At 40.0% G+C, this 22,222-nt stretch overlaps 1 protein-coding gene across 8 annotated transcripts in view; it reads left to right on the top strand.

Moving 5' to 3' along the window:
* Positions 1 to 22,222, top strand: part of MTA3 (metastasis associated 1 family member 3) — a 217,826-nt gene that overhangs the window by 185,634 nt on the left and 9,970 nt on the right. For 4 of the 8 annotated variants that reach the window (XR_011255718.1, XR_011255716.1, XM_069583458.1 and 1 more), the window contains exons 12-16: positions 356 to 477; positions 3,089 to 3,240; positions 4,270 to 4,492; positions 11,909 to 11,995; positions 14,803 to 14,949. Coding sequence is in view for 4 of the 8 variants with exons in the window: in XM_069583458.1 (XP_069439559.1) it covers positions 356 to 477; positions 3,089 to 3,240; positions 4,270 to 4,492; positions 11,909 to 11,995; positions 14,803 to 14,949 (731 nt within the window). In the remaining 4 variants the exon portion in view is untranslated. Of the gene's footprint in view, positions 1 to 352; positions 478 to 3,088; positions 3,241 to 4,269; positions 4,493 to 11,908; positions 11,996 to 14,802; positions 14,950 to 22,222 lie in introns of all 8 variants that reach the window. The other 4 variants (XR_011255715.1, XR_011255717.1, XM_069583456.1 and 1 more) reach the window with 1 other exon arrangement.

Here is a 22,222-nt window from a genome sequence, read left to right as displayed (position 1 = left end):
CACTGCTTAATTTATTTAATCCAGAAATTATTTTGTCATGATAAGTAATAAAATTTAATAACTTGCATCTTCCAAAATTTCAGACAGTATCCTAAGGAAATTGTGTCTGGGTGAGGAAGAGATATGACTCTACTTATTTTGTGAGTGTCATGCTTATGAGATTGGTTTTTACATAGCCTCGGTTTGTAAAGATAAATGGTTTGGGTTCATTTAAACACCTTATTTTTATTTCTTCTTCATCAAACATTCAAATGTTTATGTGTGGTTAAGATAAAATCAGTAGTGAAATGCAGAGCCTTTTACCTTGTGACACAAGTCATTTTTATCACTTCGCTTTATATTTCATTGAAAGCAGCAAACCAAATCCCAACCAAATATCCACCAGCAATGGCAAACCTGGTGCTGTGAATGGAGCTGTGGGAACCACGTTCCAGCCACAAAACCCTCTCCTCGGGCGAGCCTGTGAGAGCTGCTACGGTGAGTTTTCTCCAGCAGGGCTTATTCCCCACTCCAGCCCCTACTCCCCCAGGGACCATGCTGGCGGCATCCGTGGGAGGTGTGGGAGTCAGCCCTGCATGGAGAGCAGGATAAGGTAGCCTCAGAGTGAATAGATGCCCATCCTTCCGCTTGGACGCTCAATTTAGGTGTTAGGTTCCTTTGATTTGCTTCTGTGGTGTCCTGGGTTTGTTGAGTATTCCACAGCAGTGCGTGCTAAGCTACATTCAGAGCTGTTACTAGCTTTGTGTAAACCATGGTCTCACGAAATATACCAGTATACTTTTGGTGTTTCTCAGTATATTTTGACAAATTAAAGGCTCCACATAACTTTGTAGGAAGGACTTACTGCTAGAAACTGGTATTTATAGTCCTCAGACCAGTTCCCTTAGAGCACTGGCTTGGGAGATTCTGTTTATGATACTCTTGTGTTTATCAGTATTTATCCTTGTTAAAAGAACTACCTGATGCCGGTGCATTATATTTGCCTTGAATGTTAAATTGAGGTGGTGAGACGAACTGTTAAGTAGTCGATACTTTTTCTACTTTTTTTCTTTTTCTTTTGGCTGCACCCCTCTGCATGTGGAATCTTAGTTCCTTGACCAGGGGTTGAAGCCACGTCCTCTGCAGTGGTGATGCTGAGTCTTAACCACTGGACTGCCATGGAAGTCCCAGATACATTTTTTATATTTCTTTAAAACCTCAAACAGCAATATAGTCTCTTAAACGGGGCTATGGTGACACAATCATCCATATGGCCTTCCAGTCAGAGCAGCTTGGTGTGGAAGAAGGAAGGACACAATATTGACTAAAAATCATCCATATGTCCTTCCAGTCAGAGCAGCCTGGTGTGGAAGAGGGAAGGACACCAATGTTGACTAAAAACATCTACTTGGTGCCCAGTTTTTTACTTTCCTCCATGCCCCGTACCAGGCTCCAGCATTAGGAAAGGCTTTTAAAGCCAAATCATGTAATTATCTTTCCTACAACCAAGGAAGGTGTGAGCCAGACGGATTGCTGTCTTCATAGAAATAGCACATGCCTAACCATTTTCTGTACCACGAGAGCGCAAAGGGAAACACTTTGTGGAAAGTTAGATTCTTTTGGTCACAATTTTACATGGATTGCATAGCTGCTTTTGCATTGGGGGAAATCTTAGATTTTGAACTTCATTTATATTTAAATGAAAGTAGAAAGACTCCTAAAGAAATGCTAGTGGCTTAATGTGTCTTATACACCCCTTTTCATCTTATATGTAGTCTCACATATCCCTTTAAATAATTATTCCACCATTTTTATATGTGCATGACAAAAAAGCAGTTTTAATTTTATAATCTTTGAGGTCCATGTATTAAATTACTTATTATATTTCAATATAATATACATACCAAATTTATCTTTACAGAAAGAATTTGATGTTTTCTGTTTGTCAGTCTTTAATTGAATTTGAGTTAATTGTATAAAGAGACATTTGTTGACATATTGAAATGACATATCGTGAAAAAAAAAAATAAAATGACATATCATGATTAATTTGGATAAAAATACTTTTTTAAATACAAGTGAAAATTTATATTCAGAATCCAAAATAAGTCCATGCCTAATATTTAGGATTCTTAAAATTTGTGTTTAAAACAACTCAGCTTGACTTATTTGACTATTTGGTTTTAAATTACAAGAGGGAACATTTTTAAGTTACTATTTGCCAGGAGTCCCCCCAGAATAACACATGATGGGGTTCATAAGAAGTAGTATGGCTATAGTGATCACTATATCTTCCCTTTTGACAGTGTCTTGTGAAGTGTTAGTTGATAACCCTGATGTGCTGTTCGAACATGTTAACCTGAAGAGGGCAACGTTCCAGGTCAAGGGCAGAAGATTCAGTGTTTTCTGTCTTAAACTTCAGATCCATTGTGGGAATACTTAAATTGTTATATGGCAGTAATTTAAATTTCAGAGCAAAATAACACAGGTCTGTAGTGTTCAGCTCAGGAATAAATCAGCTGAGCTCTCAGGGCTTAAGCATGCCCCGTCTCTACTGCACGTGCTCACTTGATAGGGACTTACAGTCTTGAAACGGATTCCATTTCTAAAGAGAGAAGAAGTAAAGTAATTGTTTTATCTATTGATTAAAATAAAGGAATGAAAAACAGATAACCTATTTCTGTCCAACTTCTACCTTTATCTGTGAGAGTCCCTCTAAGCACCTTAAACCCTGAGCTAGTTTCTGAACCATAGGTTTGGAAACCAGGATTTAGTTTAATACCTTCCTGATAACTTACCTCCAGAAATGTACACAATAGGGGATGTTTTTAATGAACCAACAAAAATTCCTTCAGCAGTATAATGTGTAATAGAGGGCACTTAATAAGGGCATTTGATATATAGAGAAATAAATGGCTGAATGAATTCTGACTTGAAAAATACATGCATGTATCAGACGTTCCTGTTTGCTGGGTAAACTGGGAGAAGAAAAATAAGATTATAAACTAAAGATGGCTTTGGACTGTTTTTCAAATGTTTGTCTGTATATGTATTGCTGTTACAAGTTATATCACATTCTTATTTTACTTATTTTTCCTTCCATCTTTAGCTACACAGTCTCATCAGTGGTATTCCTGGGGCCCACCTAATATGCAGTGTAGGTTATGTGCAACCTGTTGGCTCTATTGGAAAAAATACGGAGGCCTGAAGATGCCCACCCAGTCGGAAGAGGAGAAGTTACCTCCTAGCCCAGCTACCGAGGTACACAAGCAGTGGTCTTTTTAGTGTTGAGAAATGGCACGTTTTTCAGCGCCTGAATCACTCCTCGCAAACGGAAGTAGAGTATAGGCAAACTTAAGCAAAGCTATTAAAGCTAACCATAGTACTGAAATGTTCAGGGTAGGTGTGGAGAGAGGGGCAGGGACAAATCCAGTTTTTTCAGGTATTCAAAATATTGGTCTTGAGAGATTACTCAGACAGAAGAACAATGTGTGTGGGAGGTGTTAGCATGAGAAGAGAGCCTACAAGTTAAATATTGGTTTTAATGGCTTTTTTGAAACAGTTTGCAACCTTTAGCATGTTGAAAATGCTTTATTGCATAAAGTAATAAATACAAATTGATCATTCTTCCTGTTCCTGAGCTATCATAGGTATAACAGGAAAGCATGGACTCAATCTTGGGGTGAACAACAGTTTAAATATGATTTGGTAAAATTCTCATAGATGGCAAATATTAGGTATTTACCTATTGAGAGCTAACAAGACTTAAGGACCCTCACTTCAATATTTGGGACTTCCCTGATGGTAAAGAATCCACTGTAATGCAGGAGACCTGGATTCAGTTCCTGGGTTAGGAAGATCCCTGGAGAAGGGAATGGCTACCCACTCCAATATTCTTGCCTGGAGCATTCCATGGCCAGAGGAGCCTGGTGGGCCAGTCCAGGGGGTCACAAGGAGTTGGACACAATTGAGCGACTAACACACTTCAATATTAAAATAATAATAATGTTACTCCTGGCAGTTTTTCACTGTTGTGAATATGATTTGGGATTGCTAAGGTCAGTTTAGAAGGAAAAAGTATAGGCTCGCAGACACCCCACTTCCGCCCGGTTTCCTTCTCTAGTCCCCACCTCCTACTCCAAAGGACACACTTTAAAATGCTCTCCCCCTGTATTAAGTCATATATTCTTCAGTGAAAGACGTAAAACTTGCCCTTTTCTTTGAGCAGAGTGCAAGCAGTATGTATGTGACACATTCTGGTCTTCACACATCTGTTTGTCTGATTTACAGGACCCGCGAGTTAGAAGTCATATGTCTCGCCAGGCCATGCAGGGGATGCCAGTCCGAAACACTGGGAGCCCGAAGTCTGCAGTGAAGACCCGTCAAGCTTTCTTCCTTCACACTACATATTTCACAAAATTTGCTCGGCAGGTCTGCAAAAATACCCTCCGGCTGCGGCAGGCAGCAAGACGGCCGTTTGTTCCTATTAATTATGCTGCCATTAGGGCAGAATGTAAGATGCTTTTAAATTCTTAACCTTATATGTTGTGCTTCTGACCATCTTCTCTCTTCCCTCTCTCTGTTTTTATTTTTGTTTGCAATAAACATAAGTTCTTGTGTGCAGCCTTTTATTTGTTTTTTTTTTTTTTCTTTTTTAACATTGTTTTGTCTGCTGCCATTTGTATCACGCCAACCTGAAAAGGAAACATTGAAACTTCTGCCATCTTTGTGAGAAAGTAGTGCTCAGCAAAAGATAGGTGGGAGGTGATCCTACCCAATGGGGTTTTGTGATGGAATTGCCTAAAAGCCCTTATTGGGGAAGCACCTTTACTCCTAAGGTAGAATAAAGCCTGCCAATTTGCACTAATGACAAATTGTACGTCTTTGTAAACTTCTCAGTTTCCCACAAACCCTTTACAGTTATATAATATCCTGGAAATTCAGTGTTTCATAACAAATTAGAAGATTTAACAAGCTATAAATGAATTTTAAAGTCTTTTGGGTGAATTTTCTGAAAAACATTTAATTTTTACAAGCTAGTATCTGAATTTGTGGTTGAGCATTCTATTTGTCCAGTTTGGCTTCCATTTCATAATTATATACCATATGTATTAGTACGTAACACATCATTTTATTACTCACATTTTCAATACATTCAGTCTTGCTTATGTTTGTTGTTGTTAGAACAAATGTCATATGTTCCAATGAATTGCAGGTGGTTCTCATATTACCGTGTACCCCTAAACGTGTCCATAACTTGTCTGTGAGCTCTGATTCTAGCCTTGTTACTTTAGTTACGTTCCTGGTTAGCATGTTAGAGCCATGCACGTTTTTTCCCCTATGGATAAGAAAACTTGCTGTGTTGCTTAATAGATGGGAAATCTTAAAGAAATTCTGTAGATACTTTATCGTGAGAAATTTATTACTTTGAGGCATTCCGTTTTGATTTAAAGAAGGTATCTGTAAAAGGAGTGATGGTTGAAAAGCGGTGTTTGTTCCTGAAGCTAATTTTCAGCAGAACAGTTGAAAGGCTTTAAAACATACAGGTAAAAGCTTTAAAAGAAGAAGAGTGCTTTGTAAAGGGAGTAGAAATTGGAAGTAATCTCTGCGTGCCATAGAGGGTAAACCTCGCTACACGAGACTCGTATATTGGAGAACTGAGGCATATATACTGACGTTTCGTGCTATTTTTGTGCTAGTGTTTCTGAGTTCATGGATTTACGTTATCATTTTCTTACCATTTTAAGGAACTAGAAAATATTTATATCTACCTAAACTACTTAGCTGGTTTAAAAGCATATTTTTATAAATAGTTTCTTAAATATAAGGAATAAAAAATGTTACGGGAAAGAAAATGAATGGAATTCTCCCATTAAAATTGGCCAGGCTCCAAGATCATCTTTGTTTCTATGAATGGAAAAGAAACCATCACTAACTTAATTGACTTCTGAGAAAGCTTTTTCTCATTAAGCTTCTGTTAATTTCTCAGTTAATTTGCAAATTGTCTTTGTTTTGATGATTCTTCAGTGAAGTATGTTTTCTTCTGTCACCTCGTTTTGATTTGTTGCAGTTGAAAGGCTGTGCCACTAAAAAGGGTCAAGATTAAATTACCTGTATTATATTTCTACAAACACAGCTATCATAACGATGATATTCATAATAAAAGAAAAGAGGCGTTTTTTGTGATGAAATTCAAGGGGCATATTTTATTTTGTAGTTAGCTTCAATGAGCAAGTTTATAGAATCAGATTCTCAGAATAATTTTACCATACAACTTAAAATGTAAAAGTTTCACCAGCCGTGTACTCAGTCCTGGTCCCCGCAACCAGCAAGCAGCTAATGAATTCTTCCTAGCATCTAATTGCTTCTTGCATCATCTTCTCATATGTGTACCTTGTTACAACCTGTTTAGCAGATTTCTTTGATCTTGGCTTGTTAGTAAGATTAGGTGTTAATAACCTGATGTCTGTATACAACCATGTTTGTGGTCCAATGGGAGGGTAAAGCTATATCATTATTATTTTTTTATATAAACTTTCCTTGGTTTCTCAAAGGTAGTGGTGACCCTGTCCCTCCCCATAAAAGTTAAGTCACTATGATACAGTATGAATGCACTTTCAGATCAGGTGAAAGTTTATAATTCTAAAGGTATCGATGGATCAAGAGCTCCAATTTATATGTTTAGTATAATTCTTCATAATGTTGGAAAAGGAGAATAGTTTTCCCTGTGAACTTGAGATTCTTCCTCTTGTAAGAACTGCAGAAGTTGATGCCTGTGGCTTCTAGCCTTGGTAGCACCACTACAGCAATATCATAGCCAGAGTTTATGGGATGACAGATGGCGTAAGAGTGAAGAAGTAGGGAACTGAATAGATACATTCTCAATTACATGAGAGAGAGCATAGTCATACCTTTGAGTTTTCACAAGTTAATTCTTGTGTAGAGGAATTTTTGTTGTTAACAGCAGCACTCTCTGACTTTTATTTTCCTTAAGAAACAGGTGTCAAAGACTACAGTAGAGTGAGTAGGCGAAATCTTTGTTTGCATGTCCATAAAGTATCTCAAGGAAAATGTAAGAGTAATGTCCTCGGAAAGAGAAACTGGGAGGCTGAGGGAAAGGGGTGGGAAGGAAACTTGCTACTGTTCATCTTTCTAAATGTATTCAATTTTGAGTCGTGGGAATATATTTCCTATTTAAAAATTTTTTTAACCTGAAGTAAACATATGGTATAACCAACATGTGTTTTATAGATATAGATATAAAATGATTTATAATTCCAAACCCCCAAATACCTATTTATTTTAATAATATACCTTTATATGTGATTATGTAAGTCCGTGCTGAAAATTACTAATATAAGTACAGAGCCTAAACCAGTTCTACCGTGTAAATAGTACAAGTACAATAATACAAATGGATTGCAGGACCAAAAACCAAACCACTTCAGAAAGAAAAGTGTGATGTCCTGGACGAGACTCGCAGACCGACTGCATGGCTGTAACACAGCACCAGCTTTCAGATAGCCTGTCTCTTCTCCCTCTTGACACCCCTCCCCTCATTAAAAAAGTGCCATGACGTAATGATGATGGTGTTCCTCCTTTGTTACTGTTATCAGACATCACCACTGAGTTTACTGGATAACTTGTTAAAAATCTGTAAAATCACCCAACACCTGGTGAGCACATGGTTTCTATCTGAGGCTTAGGATATTCAGAGACTGGGGTTAAATATGAGCAATATGTTAGCAGCATTCAATAGATGAAGCAGAAGTTCCTAGAGAAGTGGATCCAAATGACTTAGGTGCCCCCTCTGTAGCTTACATGAATAATTAAGTAGTTTTTGAGTTGATAACACACTGGACTTTAATGATAGCACCATTCCCCAGAATGAATGTCTTCAAAGGGGAACCTGGAGCCCTTTTTCTCTGAACATGCTAATTCAACTTCAGAAGTATCCCAGGGGCCCATATTCAGAAGAAACTTGTTTATACATATTTTGAGTTTTCTAGAGGTTCCTCAGCAAAAGTTACTATTAATGATTATATAAAGTTTTTGAAATTTTAAGTTCTAACTTTAGGAGAGAACAGTTCTGGCTTATTTATTTTGATAGTCTGTTATTTTAGTAAAAACTTATCTTTGAATGGATGTTTTTAAATTTTTCTAAGGGAACAAAAATGGCTACAAGTCTTGGGCCAAATCAACACCATTCCCATTCATACCTTTTTTAGAGCTAACCGTTGTCATCAGTGTCTAAAGTGTCCAGAGATGACATGTGTATCTCTAACAAAACTAGGTGTCTTCTTTGTTTTTGTTAGTGTCTACATTACCCTGTACCTTGCCTTTTTTACTTGATGGATCTTGGAGGCCATTTCATACGAATTCATTGAGAGCTACCTCTTCTTTTAATCAGCTGCATAATAGTCTATATTTTGAACTTGAGCCAGTTCCCCTATTTTAAAACACTTTAGGTTGTTCCAAGTCACTGTTATAAGTAATGTTGCAACAAATATTCTTATATAGATACCTTTTAAGACTGGTGTATGTACGTTACAGGTGTGTGTGCATGCGTGCGCAGGTGCTCAGTCATGCCCAGCTCTTTGCAATCCCATATGATCCCTAACAGTAAAACATCTGGGTCAGGCAACGTTCACTTTGAATTTTGATAGTCACTGCCCAGTTGCCCATAGAAAGACTATGATTCACTCTCCCACCACCGTGTCTGCAGAGTGCCTGTTTCTCTAGAGCCTTTCCAGCAGTGTTATTGATCTCTGAAACCCTTAACTAGTTGGTAAGTGACATGTAAGTTATATCAGCTTGCATTTCTCATTTTGAATAAGGTAAAACACTTTGCATATGTTTGAAAAACATTTGTATTTCCTTTTTCGGTCAGCTGTTTCTGCCCTGGCCTGTTTTCTGTTAAAAATCATACCAGCTTGTGGGAACTTACTGTATTTTAAGGTAGTTAGCTCTTGATCTGCAATTCAAATATTGGGTTGGCTAAAAACTTTGTTCAGGTTTCCCCATAAGAGAGTATGGCACAACCCAAATAAACTTTTTGGCCAACCAAATATTTCCTCCGTTTTGTCCTTGATTTTGTTGATGCTGTGTTGGCCAAGTAGGTTTTGTTTTGTATCTTTTCAAGTAGTTGAATCTTTTTTTTTTTTTAATAGCACATCTGTTTTGTGTCTTGTTTGAAATGCCTTTATAAGAAAACTTTCTTATAAGAAAATGCTATGAATGGTCTTACTATGATAGCAATTTTGAAGGCCCATGCGGGAGACCTGGGTTCAGTCCCTGGGTTGGGAAGATCCCCTGGAGAAGAGAAAGGCTGCCCGCTCCAGTATTCTGGCCTGGAGAATCCCATGGGCTGTGGAATCCATGCGGTCGCTCAGTGTGAGCGACTTCCACCTTCATGTGAGACAGTTTTGTGAATTTTAATTCAGTAGGTACTTTTTGCAAGCTTTCTATTTTCCCCTGTAATATTTCCACAACATCTTAGAAAGATAGCCATGCGTTGCCCAGAAATGGGTAACTTTTCTCCACATTTAGCTCAAGGAAGTAGAGCTCGGCCTTCCAGAAGCCATGAAAACACGCCTCATACTTGGTCAACTGTTTCGAGTGAGATGAGGGTGTTCTCGCTCTGGCTGGATTTTGATTCTTTCTGGTTTCTTTGGGCATTTCTCTGTTTGCATTCTTTCTCTGTGTGCTTTTAATACATACTAATAACTCCTCTTTAGATAGAGTTAGGTGAGTAACTTGAGAACAAGGCTCCACTGGCCTGGTCTTGAGTACAAATCACAATGTTTTATAACCAGCTCAAGTGTGGCCCTGATCGTCTATGTTTATGATCACTCCCTCCAGACAGAAGCTTTTTCTCTTTTCTGTTGGTTTTCAGTGTAATCGTTTAATGGTTGCAGTGTCTATGTTAAATAGTCTTAGCACCCACCTTTCATCTTGATTTATTCATGGTTGAGACTGATTTTCTTGCCACCAACTGCTTCCTTTATAATGATGATTGATGAAAGGTGGATCCTTCTAAAGAGCTTTGATCTCCCACTCAAGTGCTATGTAAATTGCCACTTAGAACACTGCATAATTAATCCTACTAATTTAGTGAGAAATTAAAAGCAGATTAATATAAAGTGAAATGGTCTTTGGGTATTGTGTTGGTGACTCGTGATAGGTTTTTTTTATTATTATCAAGGTGACAGTCATGTGGGAGTTTATTGCTTGGAGCCACTTTGGCAGTTTTCCTCTGGGCCTTAGAAACTGGAGTAAAGAGTGAAGTTAATCTTACTACTAACAATACAGTAATGGTTTTTGTCCAAAACACTGAGGAAATACTAAGATGATTCATTGAAACTTTATTTTATTAATAGAATATTTTCCTCCTGTCCTCTTCCTAAGTAGAACTTGAATTTTTGATGAACTAGTAATACTAGGAAAGAATTATTACTATTAATTCATAGTGATGTGACAGGTGTTCAATCCTTGCAGGGTTTGGGCTGCATGTTAATGTTTGTTTAGATTACTCCTCCAAAATATGCTTATTATATTTCTGCCTGTAACTTCACTATTATTCAACAACAGGTGAAAAGCTTCATAACTTAGTAATTTTATTTTATTTTTTCTCAAAGGAAATCAACTGAGTAGGAGGAGAAGAAATTGGACCATTTATAGTTGTCAGTGGTTGCATAGTAATTAGCCAGTGCTTGGGATGCATATTCAGATTCCAGGCTCTGCGTTATGTGCTTTGTCTATTTCAAAATTTTAAAATGCTACTTTCCCACCTTTTTCTGTTTAGTAGTTATTGGAGAAGAATTTCCTTGATGAGAGGGTTAGAGCTTATGAAAAGGTTAATTTTTAATTCTAATTTATTTGAAGTTCCAGATTAAATTATACATTTTAACACTAATTGTGCAGAGAATCCCTGTGGATGTCAAAGAAAACTTCCTGTGTATAGGGCTAGAAATGTGGTCTCAATCACAGAAAATCTATAGGGACATTTTTGACAAAAGGCATAAACATGGCAGAATCATATCTGCTAAAGCTACTCTGTTAAGCTTTATGACAATAGCTGCAAATTTAAAAACCGTTTTAATACACGTTTTTTGGTCACTTCAAACTCTAACTTAACTCTTGTATGAGATGCAGCCATCTTTCACATCTATTCTTCATCCTAATGACAGCTAATTAAAACAGAGAGTGTTTGTGTTGTGTGCTTTATTTTTCTCTGAAATGACTGTGATGTGAACTTTATGAACAAATATCCATTACAGTATTTTACTATTGGATGAAATGCCTGTCTGCATACAGGAAACCTTGTCAGTCTCAGTGCTAATGACATCATAATAGGATATGAAGGACAGAAAACTAGTGATAAAATCAAGTGGCCCATTTTTATTTGGGGGAGGCTCATCTAATGGAACTGAAAGTTAATCAAGATAGATGAAGTCTCCTCCATAGAGATTCATTCCATCGAGGTCAGGGCTGGTCACCAAGGCTGGTCTGCTGCCTTTGTCAGCCATCATTTCTGTCTTCCGTGCCAGATCTATCTTACATTAGGACTGATAACACCTCATATTTTATGGAGGCTTTTCTGCTATAATGTAGAAATGGCATGGCTAGACAGGAAGCATATTTCCACTATTTACAGATGTATGAACACGGAAAGAAAGCATGTGCATGGAAGATGTGTTAGCAGTTTCATAAGGGACTTTAAAGCGAGTGTTCCAAAGGTAAAACCCCATTCAGTAATTTGGAGCCAGAACTGGAACCAGTTTATTCTTAAACCCCAAAGAAAATTATGAAGGAAACTGGTGGATTATTTTTGTACTGTTTTCCACTTGCACCTTTTATTTCTGTGGTATGTGTGGCATAGGCAGAGAAATCAGCCTCACTGGTTGTCTCCGTGTTTCTTTCTCCTCAGATGCAGACAGACATGCGGATCTATCTGGAAGTCCACTGAAAAGCAAAAGCACTAGGAAGCCTTTGGCATGTATCATTGGGTACTTAGGTGGGTATTTTTTTATAGAAGAAGAGCTTGGAGAACAGTATCTGTATCTTATCACTGGCTACTCAAAGTTAACATACCTATATTAAATGTGAGCCTTTCGAGTAGCTGAAATTGGATACCTTCATATGAATAGTCCATTTATTTTATGTGAGAAATGTTTGATTACCAGAACACAGAACATAATACAGAGTTAGAGATAGGTTTACTTTTCCTAAAAATATAATTGAATAAAAATGTAATGTGTATTTATGTATATAAATACAGATTAAGCAAGAAGAGGAAAATGAGAATCACTAAATTATTACAGGAGGAATATTCTTTTTTTTTAATTGAAATATAATTGACTTACAATGTTCTATTAGTTTCAGGTGTACCACATGAATGATTTGGCATTTATACACATTATAGGATGATCACCATGATAATTCTAATTACCGTCTGCCACCATCCCAAGTTATCATAAAATTAAGGGTGAATTTTTTTTTTTTTGGCTGCATCACATGGCTTGCAGGGTCTTTTTTTACTGACCAGGGATTGAATCCAGGCTCAAGACAATGGAAGTGCTGAGTCCTAACTACTGGAATGTCAGGGAATTCTTAAGGGTGAATTTTTTTTTAAGACTTTTTGATGGGGACCATTTTTAAAGTCTTTATTGAATTTGTTACAATATATTGTTTTATGTTTTGGTTTTTTGTCTCCAAGGCATGTGACATCTTAGCTCCCCAACCAGGGATTGAACCTGCACCCCCTGTGTTGGAAGGTGAAATCTTAGCCACTGGACCACCAGGGAAATCCCAAAGATGAATATTTTTAATATTTTGATATAAATCTTCCACTATTTTCAAACCCACCTCACCCCTTCCCTTAAATTGAGAAAGATTCATGTACTTTTTTTTTTTAATAAAAAGAGATAAAACTGGTGTTTAAACCACATTTAAACAATATTTATAGTTTTGATGTGCCAATTACAGTTACTTGAAAGGGGAGCATTAGTATTGCTTTCTGGTTTTTATCCTGTTATTTAACTTGAAAATCCCCAAATATGGTAGTTCCATTTATATCTTGAAATATAATAATTAAGAATAATGTAACATTACCAAGAAATAACTTTTTTTGGGCAGAGTTTTAAGATAAATAATTTGTGAAATAATGGTTTCTAAAATGGTTCCTATTATACCTAGGAGCTATAATGGCATGTTTTTATGCTTCTAATATTCTTGCTTTTTCATCTTCTCAGTAAAAATTAGGTATGTGCTCAGAGTTGCATTGAACCTTATTATTTTGTCAGAAAGATTTATACTTATGAAATGTCCAGACTTAAGAGGTCCAGTCTTTTAAAAATCAAAGTGTAGCCTTAAACTTAGTATATTATCTGGTCCTTATCAGATCATCCTAAGAGTCAGGGTGCACAGCTTCCTCTTTGATGTTACTTTGCCACCTTATTTCCTGTTTTTTCCTTCAGGGCCTAAAGATTTGCTTTGATATCCCCCTAAAATATCACATGGTTATCACAGGTACGACCTAACTCGTGGTGATCTAGTCCATGAAGTTTTCCAACTATGTTCCCTTGCAGGGCCTAATCCTAGAAGCCTCTCCTGCCTTGCAAAGGAAAGTATCTGATCATAAGATGATCATAAGAAATAGAATATGACATTGCATATTAGCATTTCCATAGGTAATTATATCTTCTTCCTATGGGCAAACTGGTCTCTGTCTCTACCAGACAAACCCACAGCGGGGCTGTCCTTATTAACTGAACCACTTCCCTACAGAACACAGTTCTGAGTATTTGCTATGTACAAGACACTTCACTAAGTTATTTAGGGAACACTAAGATGAATATGGCCTTGGAATATGGCCTTTCCCTCAAAAATCCTCCACTAGTGAGGAAGGCATACAGGTAGAGATGGTGGAGCTCTTCCTGAATTTCAGTACATAAGCCTGATATCCTGGCCCTCGCCTGGGAAGACGGGGTGGCTTGTGCACGGTTGGCATGCTTGGTGGCAACTCAGGGTCAGTGAGCAGGTTCAGCTTTAGACAAGAGGTCGCCTGGTTTTAGTGGTAGACGGAGGTCCTTAAATCCAGTTTCTGCAGTGTTGCAATTTATGTCCATCTACTTGATCCAAAAAGTATTAAGTAGTGCAGGGCTATGTGACTGACAGCAGCATACTTCACGTAAACACACATGCAGCACACACACCTTACAGTTTTGTGATATGCCCTCTGTCAAAGCTTTCCTTCTGTTACTTCTTAACACTAGTGTTTGAAGTTCGGTGTCAGATTTCATCTGTATCAAACTGTTTTTGGCCGGGTGTGACTGACCCTGGTATTCTGGTTGCAGAGCCAGAGGAGGAATCCTGTTTTCTCAGAAAGCTGCCACACACCAGCTGTGCTGCACGCCTTGTTCCTAGTGTGATGGAGTGCAGAGGTAGTTTTCTGTGAGGCTGCCTCTCCAGATAGACTTTGAATTTCTAATTCCTTCAAGAGTCAGATGCCTTATTCCCTTAGTAAACCTTGTGTTTAAATGACCTTCTAAAGTGGCTTTTTTTTCCCTTCTTGTACTCACAACATGAAGCGCAGAGCTTCAGCTAGCAGGGGCAGAACCAGCTCCCTTTCGATAAACAAAGCCATGGAAACAGCACTTGATGCTGATTCATTATGCAAGTCCTTGGGAAAACAGGCTGGTCTGTAAGGAACTGGCTCTCAGCTCATTAAGAAATAAGATGTGTGCCCGTTAGCTGGTGGTAAGTGCACACAGATTTTTAATACCATGTTCTGAGTTGAGAAACCTTTCTTCCCCCTGTCAGAGATCCATCCTTCGAAGAAACCTAATGTAATTCGATCTACACCAAGCCTGCAAACCCCAACCACCAAGCGGATGCTAGCCACCCCGAATCACACGTCTCTGAGCATTTTGGGGAAAAGAAACTACAGTCATCACAATGGCCTGGATGGTATGTAAGCCCAGGAATTCTGGGGGCTGATCCCATAGGCCAGGGCCTCTCTGCCCTTGACTGCTCTGGAGTGTCGGCTGCCATGTGCAGGAATGTTTAACAGACAGGTTCTTCTTCCCTCTGGTTGGACTGTGTGGAAAGGGGGATATAAGGGAAAGCTGCTGTGTGCCACAGTGAAGACATTTTGCCAACTGCTATTTCTCCATCTTCTCAGAAGGGACCTTTTTGCTCCCATTTCCTGTTAGGAGGCTGATTTGTAAATGAAGTCTGTATTTAGCAGGTTGCCTCTGCTGGATAATAATGCTCTCACTGTGATGCACACTCACTGCTCACCTCTGTTTTCTTGAGCAGAAGGGATTATTTTGCCTCGTGTCTGAGACAGCAGTGCTCTCTGAGGGGTTCTTTGGTGTTCTGTGGATCATTTTGAATTTGGCATTTGTCCCTGACTTCATTCACCTTATAAATTTTCTTAATTGCTCAAGAGTACTATAAGTCATGAAAAGAATTACCTAGGTGATGTCCTAAATACAGAAATAATAATTTGTTTGAAATGGGAAAACTGAGAAATATCACCTCTTATCCAAAGTACTTCTCCTGGGCTTGGCCATATAATGACTTTTCAGGTGGAATTGAATTATCTTCCCATTCGGACTATAAACATAAGCATTATAAATCATCTGGGCAGTACATATTGTTCATTTCAATAGGCCTAGAGTTTGAAGCTGTCTTGATTGTTTAAATGTTGGCATTTATTTATGAATAAAACTCCAGGCTTTTCATGCCTTGTGGGACTCTAAATTCCGTCAATGGCAGTAAGTTATTTATAATGAGGCCCTAGAGCAAGGATGTGGAGGAGACCTTCTAGTAATAATTTCCCATGGTTGTTTTCCTTCTGTGTGACTTTTGATGGTCATAGTGATGTCAAGATGAATAAAAAATTGAGGGTGAAGAGTTTAGTTTGCATTTATAGGGTATCAATGTGCTGCAGATATGGCTTTCAAGAATTTAGCTGCACAATAGTCTTCCAGAAATACTTCCTTGTTAATGAGAACATCAGCCATCCTTGCCTCAATATGCCTGATGTCTAGTCAGCAGAGGTCCAAGGAAGGATTTTGTCGAAATGTGGAGACGGGATTCCGTTCCAACTTGTCCTTGCCTGCAGCATGGGACCTTTAGATTCAGCCTTAAATGGAATCAAGAATCTTTCTTTTCCATCTTATCATCTCCCTGGACAGTCTAGGTATGTAGTCCTCCTGCAGAAAGTAAGTTCTTGTTTATTTATAGTTATGTATTCTGTATGGTAAAAGGAGTCTTGCGTGGCTGATGTTGGAACGGTGGCTCTTCAGTGTCTTTCTCCACTCACCCCCCGTGGTGATGGTCATTCTGGGCCCCAGCCCTGCCCCTGCGTTCTGGCTCCTTCTGTTCTTCCCTTGTATCACAGGACCTTGTCTCTTTGGAATTTCTAGAAAGTGCCGCCATGTAGTGTTCCCTGTTTAGGGTCATTCGTCCCGTTTCCTTCTGAATGGATACTGTTGTGAGGGCACTGATTCTCTGCTCTGAGCAGGAGGCACAGACAAGCGCGCCCAGTGAATCCCCGGGGTTATGTTGCTCGAGACCTTCAGCCTTGTTAAGGAAAAGACACTTGTCTCAGTTTCAGAGGAAACGTAGCCGTTGCACTTTTCTCAAGACCCATTTGTGTCTGTTTCCCTGTCGTGGTACAGAGAGGAAGGCTGATTACCTGTGCCTTAGCTGCATTATCTCATCTGATTCAGTTGACAGAAGGTTCCAGGTCAGGGGCCTTGACTGTTTTGTATACCATGGTATCTCTGCTGCCTGGCATAGTGCCTGGAACTTAGCAGGTAATCAGTTAATGTTAGTTGAATAAATGAAAGTGATTGAGAAAAATGAGACCTGGAGAGGTGAATTAAATTATCCAAAGTTACCAAAGTTGCATAAATGGGCTGGGGTTCCTATTTAGGTGTGACTGATTTCAGAGTCTGCTCTTTTACCCACTGTTATAAATGAAGTTGTGGCTCTCACATGTGCTGTATTAGCAAAGTAGAGATGACATAAGTTATTTTAACAGCTCATTTAATATGAGAAATCAATATGATAGATGTTGAAGGACAGAATAGGTAAACAGGGAACACTGTTGGACAGTGGGGTGGGGAGAGGAAACAGCCACCATCACTAGAGCTGGGGGAACAAAGTGGAGAAGTTGGGGTCATCACAGCTAGAAGCCCAAGGAGCTGGGACCCAGACCCTTGAGGAAACAGCACTGCTCTGCTGGTGCTGGCATCTCTCAGCAAGCGCGATGAGGCTGCTTCTGGGAGTGTGAAGTGAAACTGGGGACTGAAACTCACTGCTGCCGACAGGAACAAGAAGAAGCAAGTCTCCTGCCCAGCCTTGCAGGTGCCCTCTAGCACACCCCCCACCCCCTACTGGTGTAACAGGGATCTGAATGTCACAGGAGAAAAGCATTTGCAGAGTCCCAGCTCCACCCCGCATCACAAAGCCGAGTTTAAGTAGGTGGATGTGTAGCTGAGAGGCAAGAGGGTAACAAATACATACTTTAGAAAACGTCCCCATTTTTGTATTCCCAGTGGACGTTTTCCTTGGGATAATGGGTCTATTTCTTACTTCCTTAGGATATAAGACACTGACTAACCTGAGTTTCCAAGGTGAACTCGAAAGTACTAGAAAAAAATCTTAGGCTAATAGTGAATTTTCATGGGAGAGTTAATACCATTATACACTGGAATTGATAGTCAGAAATTCATGGAAGAGTCTTACCCTGTGTAATTCAATAATAAAATCAATTAGCACTGCTATGTAATTATCAGCATGTCAGACAGATGAGCACACCAGACAGGATGCTGGTGGACAGAACTAGTCCAACTAGGAGCAAAACCTGATTGTTCTGAAATATCCAGCCAGGCCTCTCAGCTTCGGGGCTTCCTGTCTGCTTCTTCCTTCTGCTTCTTGCTCCCTTTGCTCAGCCTCCACCTTCAGTTGGAGGTTCTTCATGGTGGGAAGAGTCTCTGAATTCTGCTGGTAGACAGTTTTTTCAGTTCAGTTGCTCAGTCATGTCCAACTTTTTTGCGACCCCATGGACTGCAGCACACCAGGCTTCCCTGTCCATCACCAACTCCCAGAGCTTGCTCAAACTCATGGCAGTTTTTTACCTGACATTTAAAAAAAAAAAAAAAACCAACACTAGTGGGCAGCTTCTTCTTATCTTCTGAAAGTCACTGTCTTTCACCTGGCCTTGGCCCCTTAAAGGTCCTGGTGTGACTAGGGCCTGGGAGTCAGCATTCTGTATCTTCTTAACCCATGGTACCCAGCCACCCACAGACCTCTGTGACTGTCCTAATGGAACTTAGATTCTAAGGGTGAAAACAAAACCTGCACACATAAAAAGCCTCATATTTTGGAGTCAGTGCAGACCTACCCAGATCCATATCAATGTCCCTTTATTTTAGTCTTTGTTGTCAGGCTGTAGTTCCAGTGGTGGCCACATGCCATCAGAGTGCTTTCCAAATCCTGCCCCCTTTTCTGACTTAGAGATGACAGTCTTATTGCCAGCAAGCCAGATGCCTACCACATTCAGCTGACTTGGGGAACTCCAGGGGCTGTGAGAACACAAGGCCCTAAGACCAGTGGGGAGAGAAGAGGCCTTACTTTCCATGTCTGGGAGCCCCAAAGGGAGGGCAGCAGGGGAAATGGGATTTGTCTCTGCCGTGGAAAAAAGAACATCTGACTGTTTGGAGTGAGATGGGACAAATTGCTAGCATCTCTGATAATTTCCTGTGTGGCTTTGGGTAAATCATTTGGTTTCCATAACCATTTTTTTTCTTCTCTTCTGTAAAATACAGATTTCATTTGCCTTAACTGAGTTGTTATAATGATTAAAAAATTTCACCTGCTTTATACCACTCGGTCTTCCAAACACTTTATGAGGCAGATGTTTTAACCCTCATTTTAATAATAGAAAATCCCAGGTTGAAAGAGGTGAAGGGATTTGCCCAAAGTCACCCTGCTAGCAATCAGCAGAGATGAGATTTTAAACCCCAAATCTAAGGTTGTTTCCGCTGGGTGAATAAGGATCCCTGATCTGTGTGTTGAGTACAGCACGTACCTGGGAGACGTTTCTGTTTTTTTGTGTGTGTACCAAAGCTGGGTTTGTATTTGTAAACACGGGGAGGAACATAGAGGGCATTTTTCTTTGCTCAGATTGTGAACTATAAGCAAAGCCGTCAGCTCTGTCTCTTGCTTCTGCACAGCTCCTCTGCCTGTATGCTGCTTCCTCCTTTTTCTGGAACTTAGGGGTAGGAGCTATATTAGTGTCAGAGAGAGGGGAGAAAAAAGAAATAGAGAAAACCCACAATCACCTAAAAGTGAGATGTGTTTCAGTTATATTTCCAGGATCGACTCTGACACATAGTGAGTGTTCATTAAGTGTTACCCTGGAGTAGGAAATAGTTACCCACTCCAGCATCTTGCCTGGGAAATCTCCTGGACAGGGGAGCCTGGTTGGTTACAGACCATGGGGTGGCAAGAGAGTTGGGCACGACTGAGCACGCACACATAACATGAAGATTTCATCTCCTCCTTTAAAGAAGAGCCGTTATTGTTTTATTTTGAAAACTTAAGTTACCAATCAAAGTTTTTATAGTCATATGTGAATGGTATATGAATAATGTCAATGCTTTCCTTATAACTACGTTCATTTCTTACCTAAAGGTATGATTCTCAAAATGATGACTCTTGGATTTGCTTAAAGGTAAATGGATATGTTCCAGTGTATATTTGCACATAGACAGGGCCAGTATTTATAAAGAAAAACTGCCCTTGTTTAAGTTATTTAGAAAAGCATTAAAGATAAAATTTAGTTTATAAAGAGGGCTCATTTAGCTTCCTGTGGGTTCCTGTGATTAGAGGCCATAGAGCAAAGGGGATAGAACAGCATCATCCTGAGACAGCGAAATCTTTCTCAGAGTGAAGGCTGAGTCAGAAAGGACTCCAGGACTGTACAGGTATTTCAAGAGATGCCCCAGGACCGCCTCCCTGCCTAGGCTCAGATGTTTGTGTGTTGGTGTATCAGCAGAGCTTCCATTGCACTGCACAGGCACACGGGGACTTCCTACTGTGTCTCCATCTTTATCGCATGCGGAGCTTTGAGAACAGCTTCTGCTGTATAATCACGCAGACCAAGGGAGTGTCAGCTGGAGGTGCTCTTAACCTTCTTCTGAGATGGCATGGCTTTTGTCCCAGGGGTACTGCGGAAACAGGACTCAGTGTGTCAGTAAAACCAAAGCAGCAGGCTCAGAAGAGAGGTGAGTTTTCAGTGGGACAGAGTCAGGGCATGTGAGCCAAGGAAATGATGAATTGTACAATAAACTTCTTTTTAATCTGCTCTCTTCTGGCTTATTTCCCTTGAGGTTTGTGAGTATACCGCAGGTTGTTATCTTTCTTATTTGTTTGCTGCGTTGAGTAATATCATTTCTCAATGTCTTTATGCAATGAAGGGGGTATCTGATGGGGATGCCTCTAAGTATAATACTGTGATCTGGTATGTGAGTGAAGACTGTCCTTTTGATGACTTACTTCTGAAATCAATGATTCAAGAGTTCCAACTGTTTGCTTCCCACCCTGGGAAATGGGTGGAGGTGAGGCCATTGTACCAGTGAGAGAGCTCTGGAAATGCATCTGCTGTCTTCACAAATCCCGATAAAAATAGGCTGCCGGGAGCAACTGATGGCACTCCTAGGCATGCTTAGGCCCGGGCTGCCTTCTGTCAAACATTTTTATGTCATTTCAAAAGACTATGATTTTTTTCGAATCTTCTGAAATATTTTTTTTATGGAAGAACGTTGAGTGCTCCTGGACTCACCTCTGGTCTTCTGTTCTCAAGCTATAATGTTAAAACCTGATTAAATATATTAAAGGACCTTCGAGTTTCTTTTTTTCTTCAGTTTTTATAATGGATTATTATGGGCCCAGTTTATTGAACGTGAAGCAGTTATAGAAGATTAATGTATCTGGAGAGTTTCAGGACGGTTAAAGCATTATGTGAGGGCAGCGGATGTTCTCTCACATAGGAGTAGGGGTTCTGAAGGAAGACCAGCCCAAGTACCTCAAGTGTAAGTAATCAGTACCTTGGTGTTTTGGTGTATTCTGGAAGGATGGCAAACTGGCCACCTCAGGGTCCATTGCTGGGTTTACTAGTAAATATCACAGTTTCTCCCAGAGAATACTCTTCTATCCTGCCCCTGAGGAAAATGCTAGTGTGTGAGCCTATAAGTGGTCTAGGTTTAAGACCCTTTCAGCAATATGGGGGGCTTCCCTTGTAGCTCAGTCAGTAAAGAATCTGCCTGCAATGCAGGAGACCCTGGTTTGATTTCCTGGGTTGGTAAGATCCCCTGGAGAAGGAAATGGCAACCCACTGCAGTATTCTTGCCTGGAGAATCTCATGGACCGAGGAGCTTGGCAGGCTACAGCCCACGGGGTCACAAGAGTCAGACACGACTTAGCAACTAAACCACCACCAGCAATATGGAGATTTTAGAAGAGAGACCCAAGTCCTTGGTAGTTACTCAGAGGTCAACGGCTGTGAGAACCAGCTCTGGCTCCCTCAGTAAGTCTGTTTACCTTCAGGGGTCATGCAAGGAAACCTTTGTAACCAGCCTATCCCTGTGAGCTCCCATCCTCAGTGACGTAGAGGGGGAACCTCTGAGAAAGGAAGTAAACCTCCGACTGAAAAACAGTCCCTATTTTGAGGGGTAATGGTAGATGCTTGGGGAAGGAGAGGGAGGAAGTCAGCAGAGGGAGGGAGCTTCGTCCCTGAGAAGCGAATCTTCCTCAGCAGAGAGTGGACTCATTCACCTGAGGAGCAGTCCACGGCTCCTTGATGCTGGTTTTGTGAAAGCCAGCGGGATGTCAGCATTAGATCTAGATGCCCCAGGAAAGTGAAGCCCAACTCCAGAAGCCAGCTGATGTAGGCATCCCCCTGCCCAGTCTCTTCAGATCCTGGTGAAGAAGTGAGGAGAGGTCTTCTGACTCTGCAGAGCCCCCAGGGCAATGACTCCAGAGGATTACTCTCAGCCTCCTTGATTGGGAAACTCCCACTGGGTTCTTGTTAAGCTTCCCAGCCTTGCTCATTATTTTCATTCAGTGTTTCTTGTTTTCCCTTCCAGGTGACTGAGCACTCTCTAAGCTCAGAAAACATCTAAGTTATAACATATAGCATTTTCCTCCCTCAACCAAATATTTA

Source organism: Ovis canadensis, chromosome 3, assembly GCF_042477335.2.
Source record: "Ovis canadensis isolate MfBH-ARS-UI-01 breed Bighorn chromosome 3, ARS-UI_OviCan_v2, whole genome shotgun sequence".
Classification (NCBI taxonomy): domain Eukaryota; kingdom Metazoa; phylum Chordata; class Mammalia; order Artiodactyla; family Bovidae; genus Ovis; species Ovis canadensis.
The sequence above is the reverse complement of the archived record's forward strand: the minus strand, read 5'-3'. Positions and strand labels throughout refer to the sequence as shown.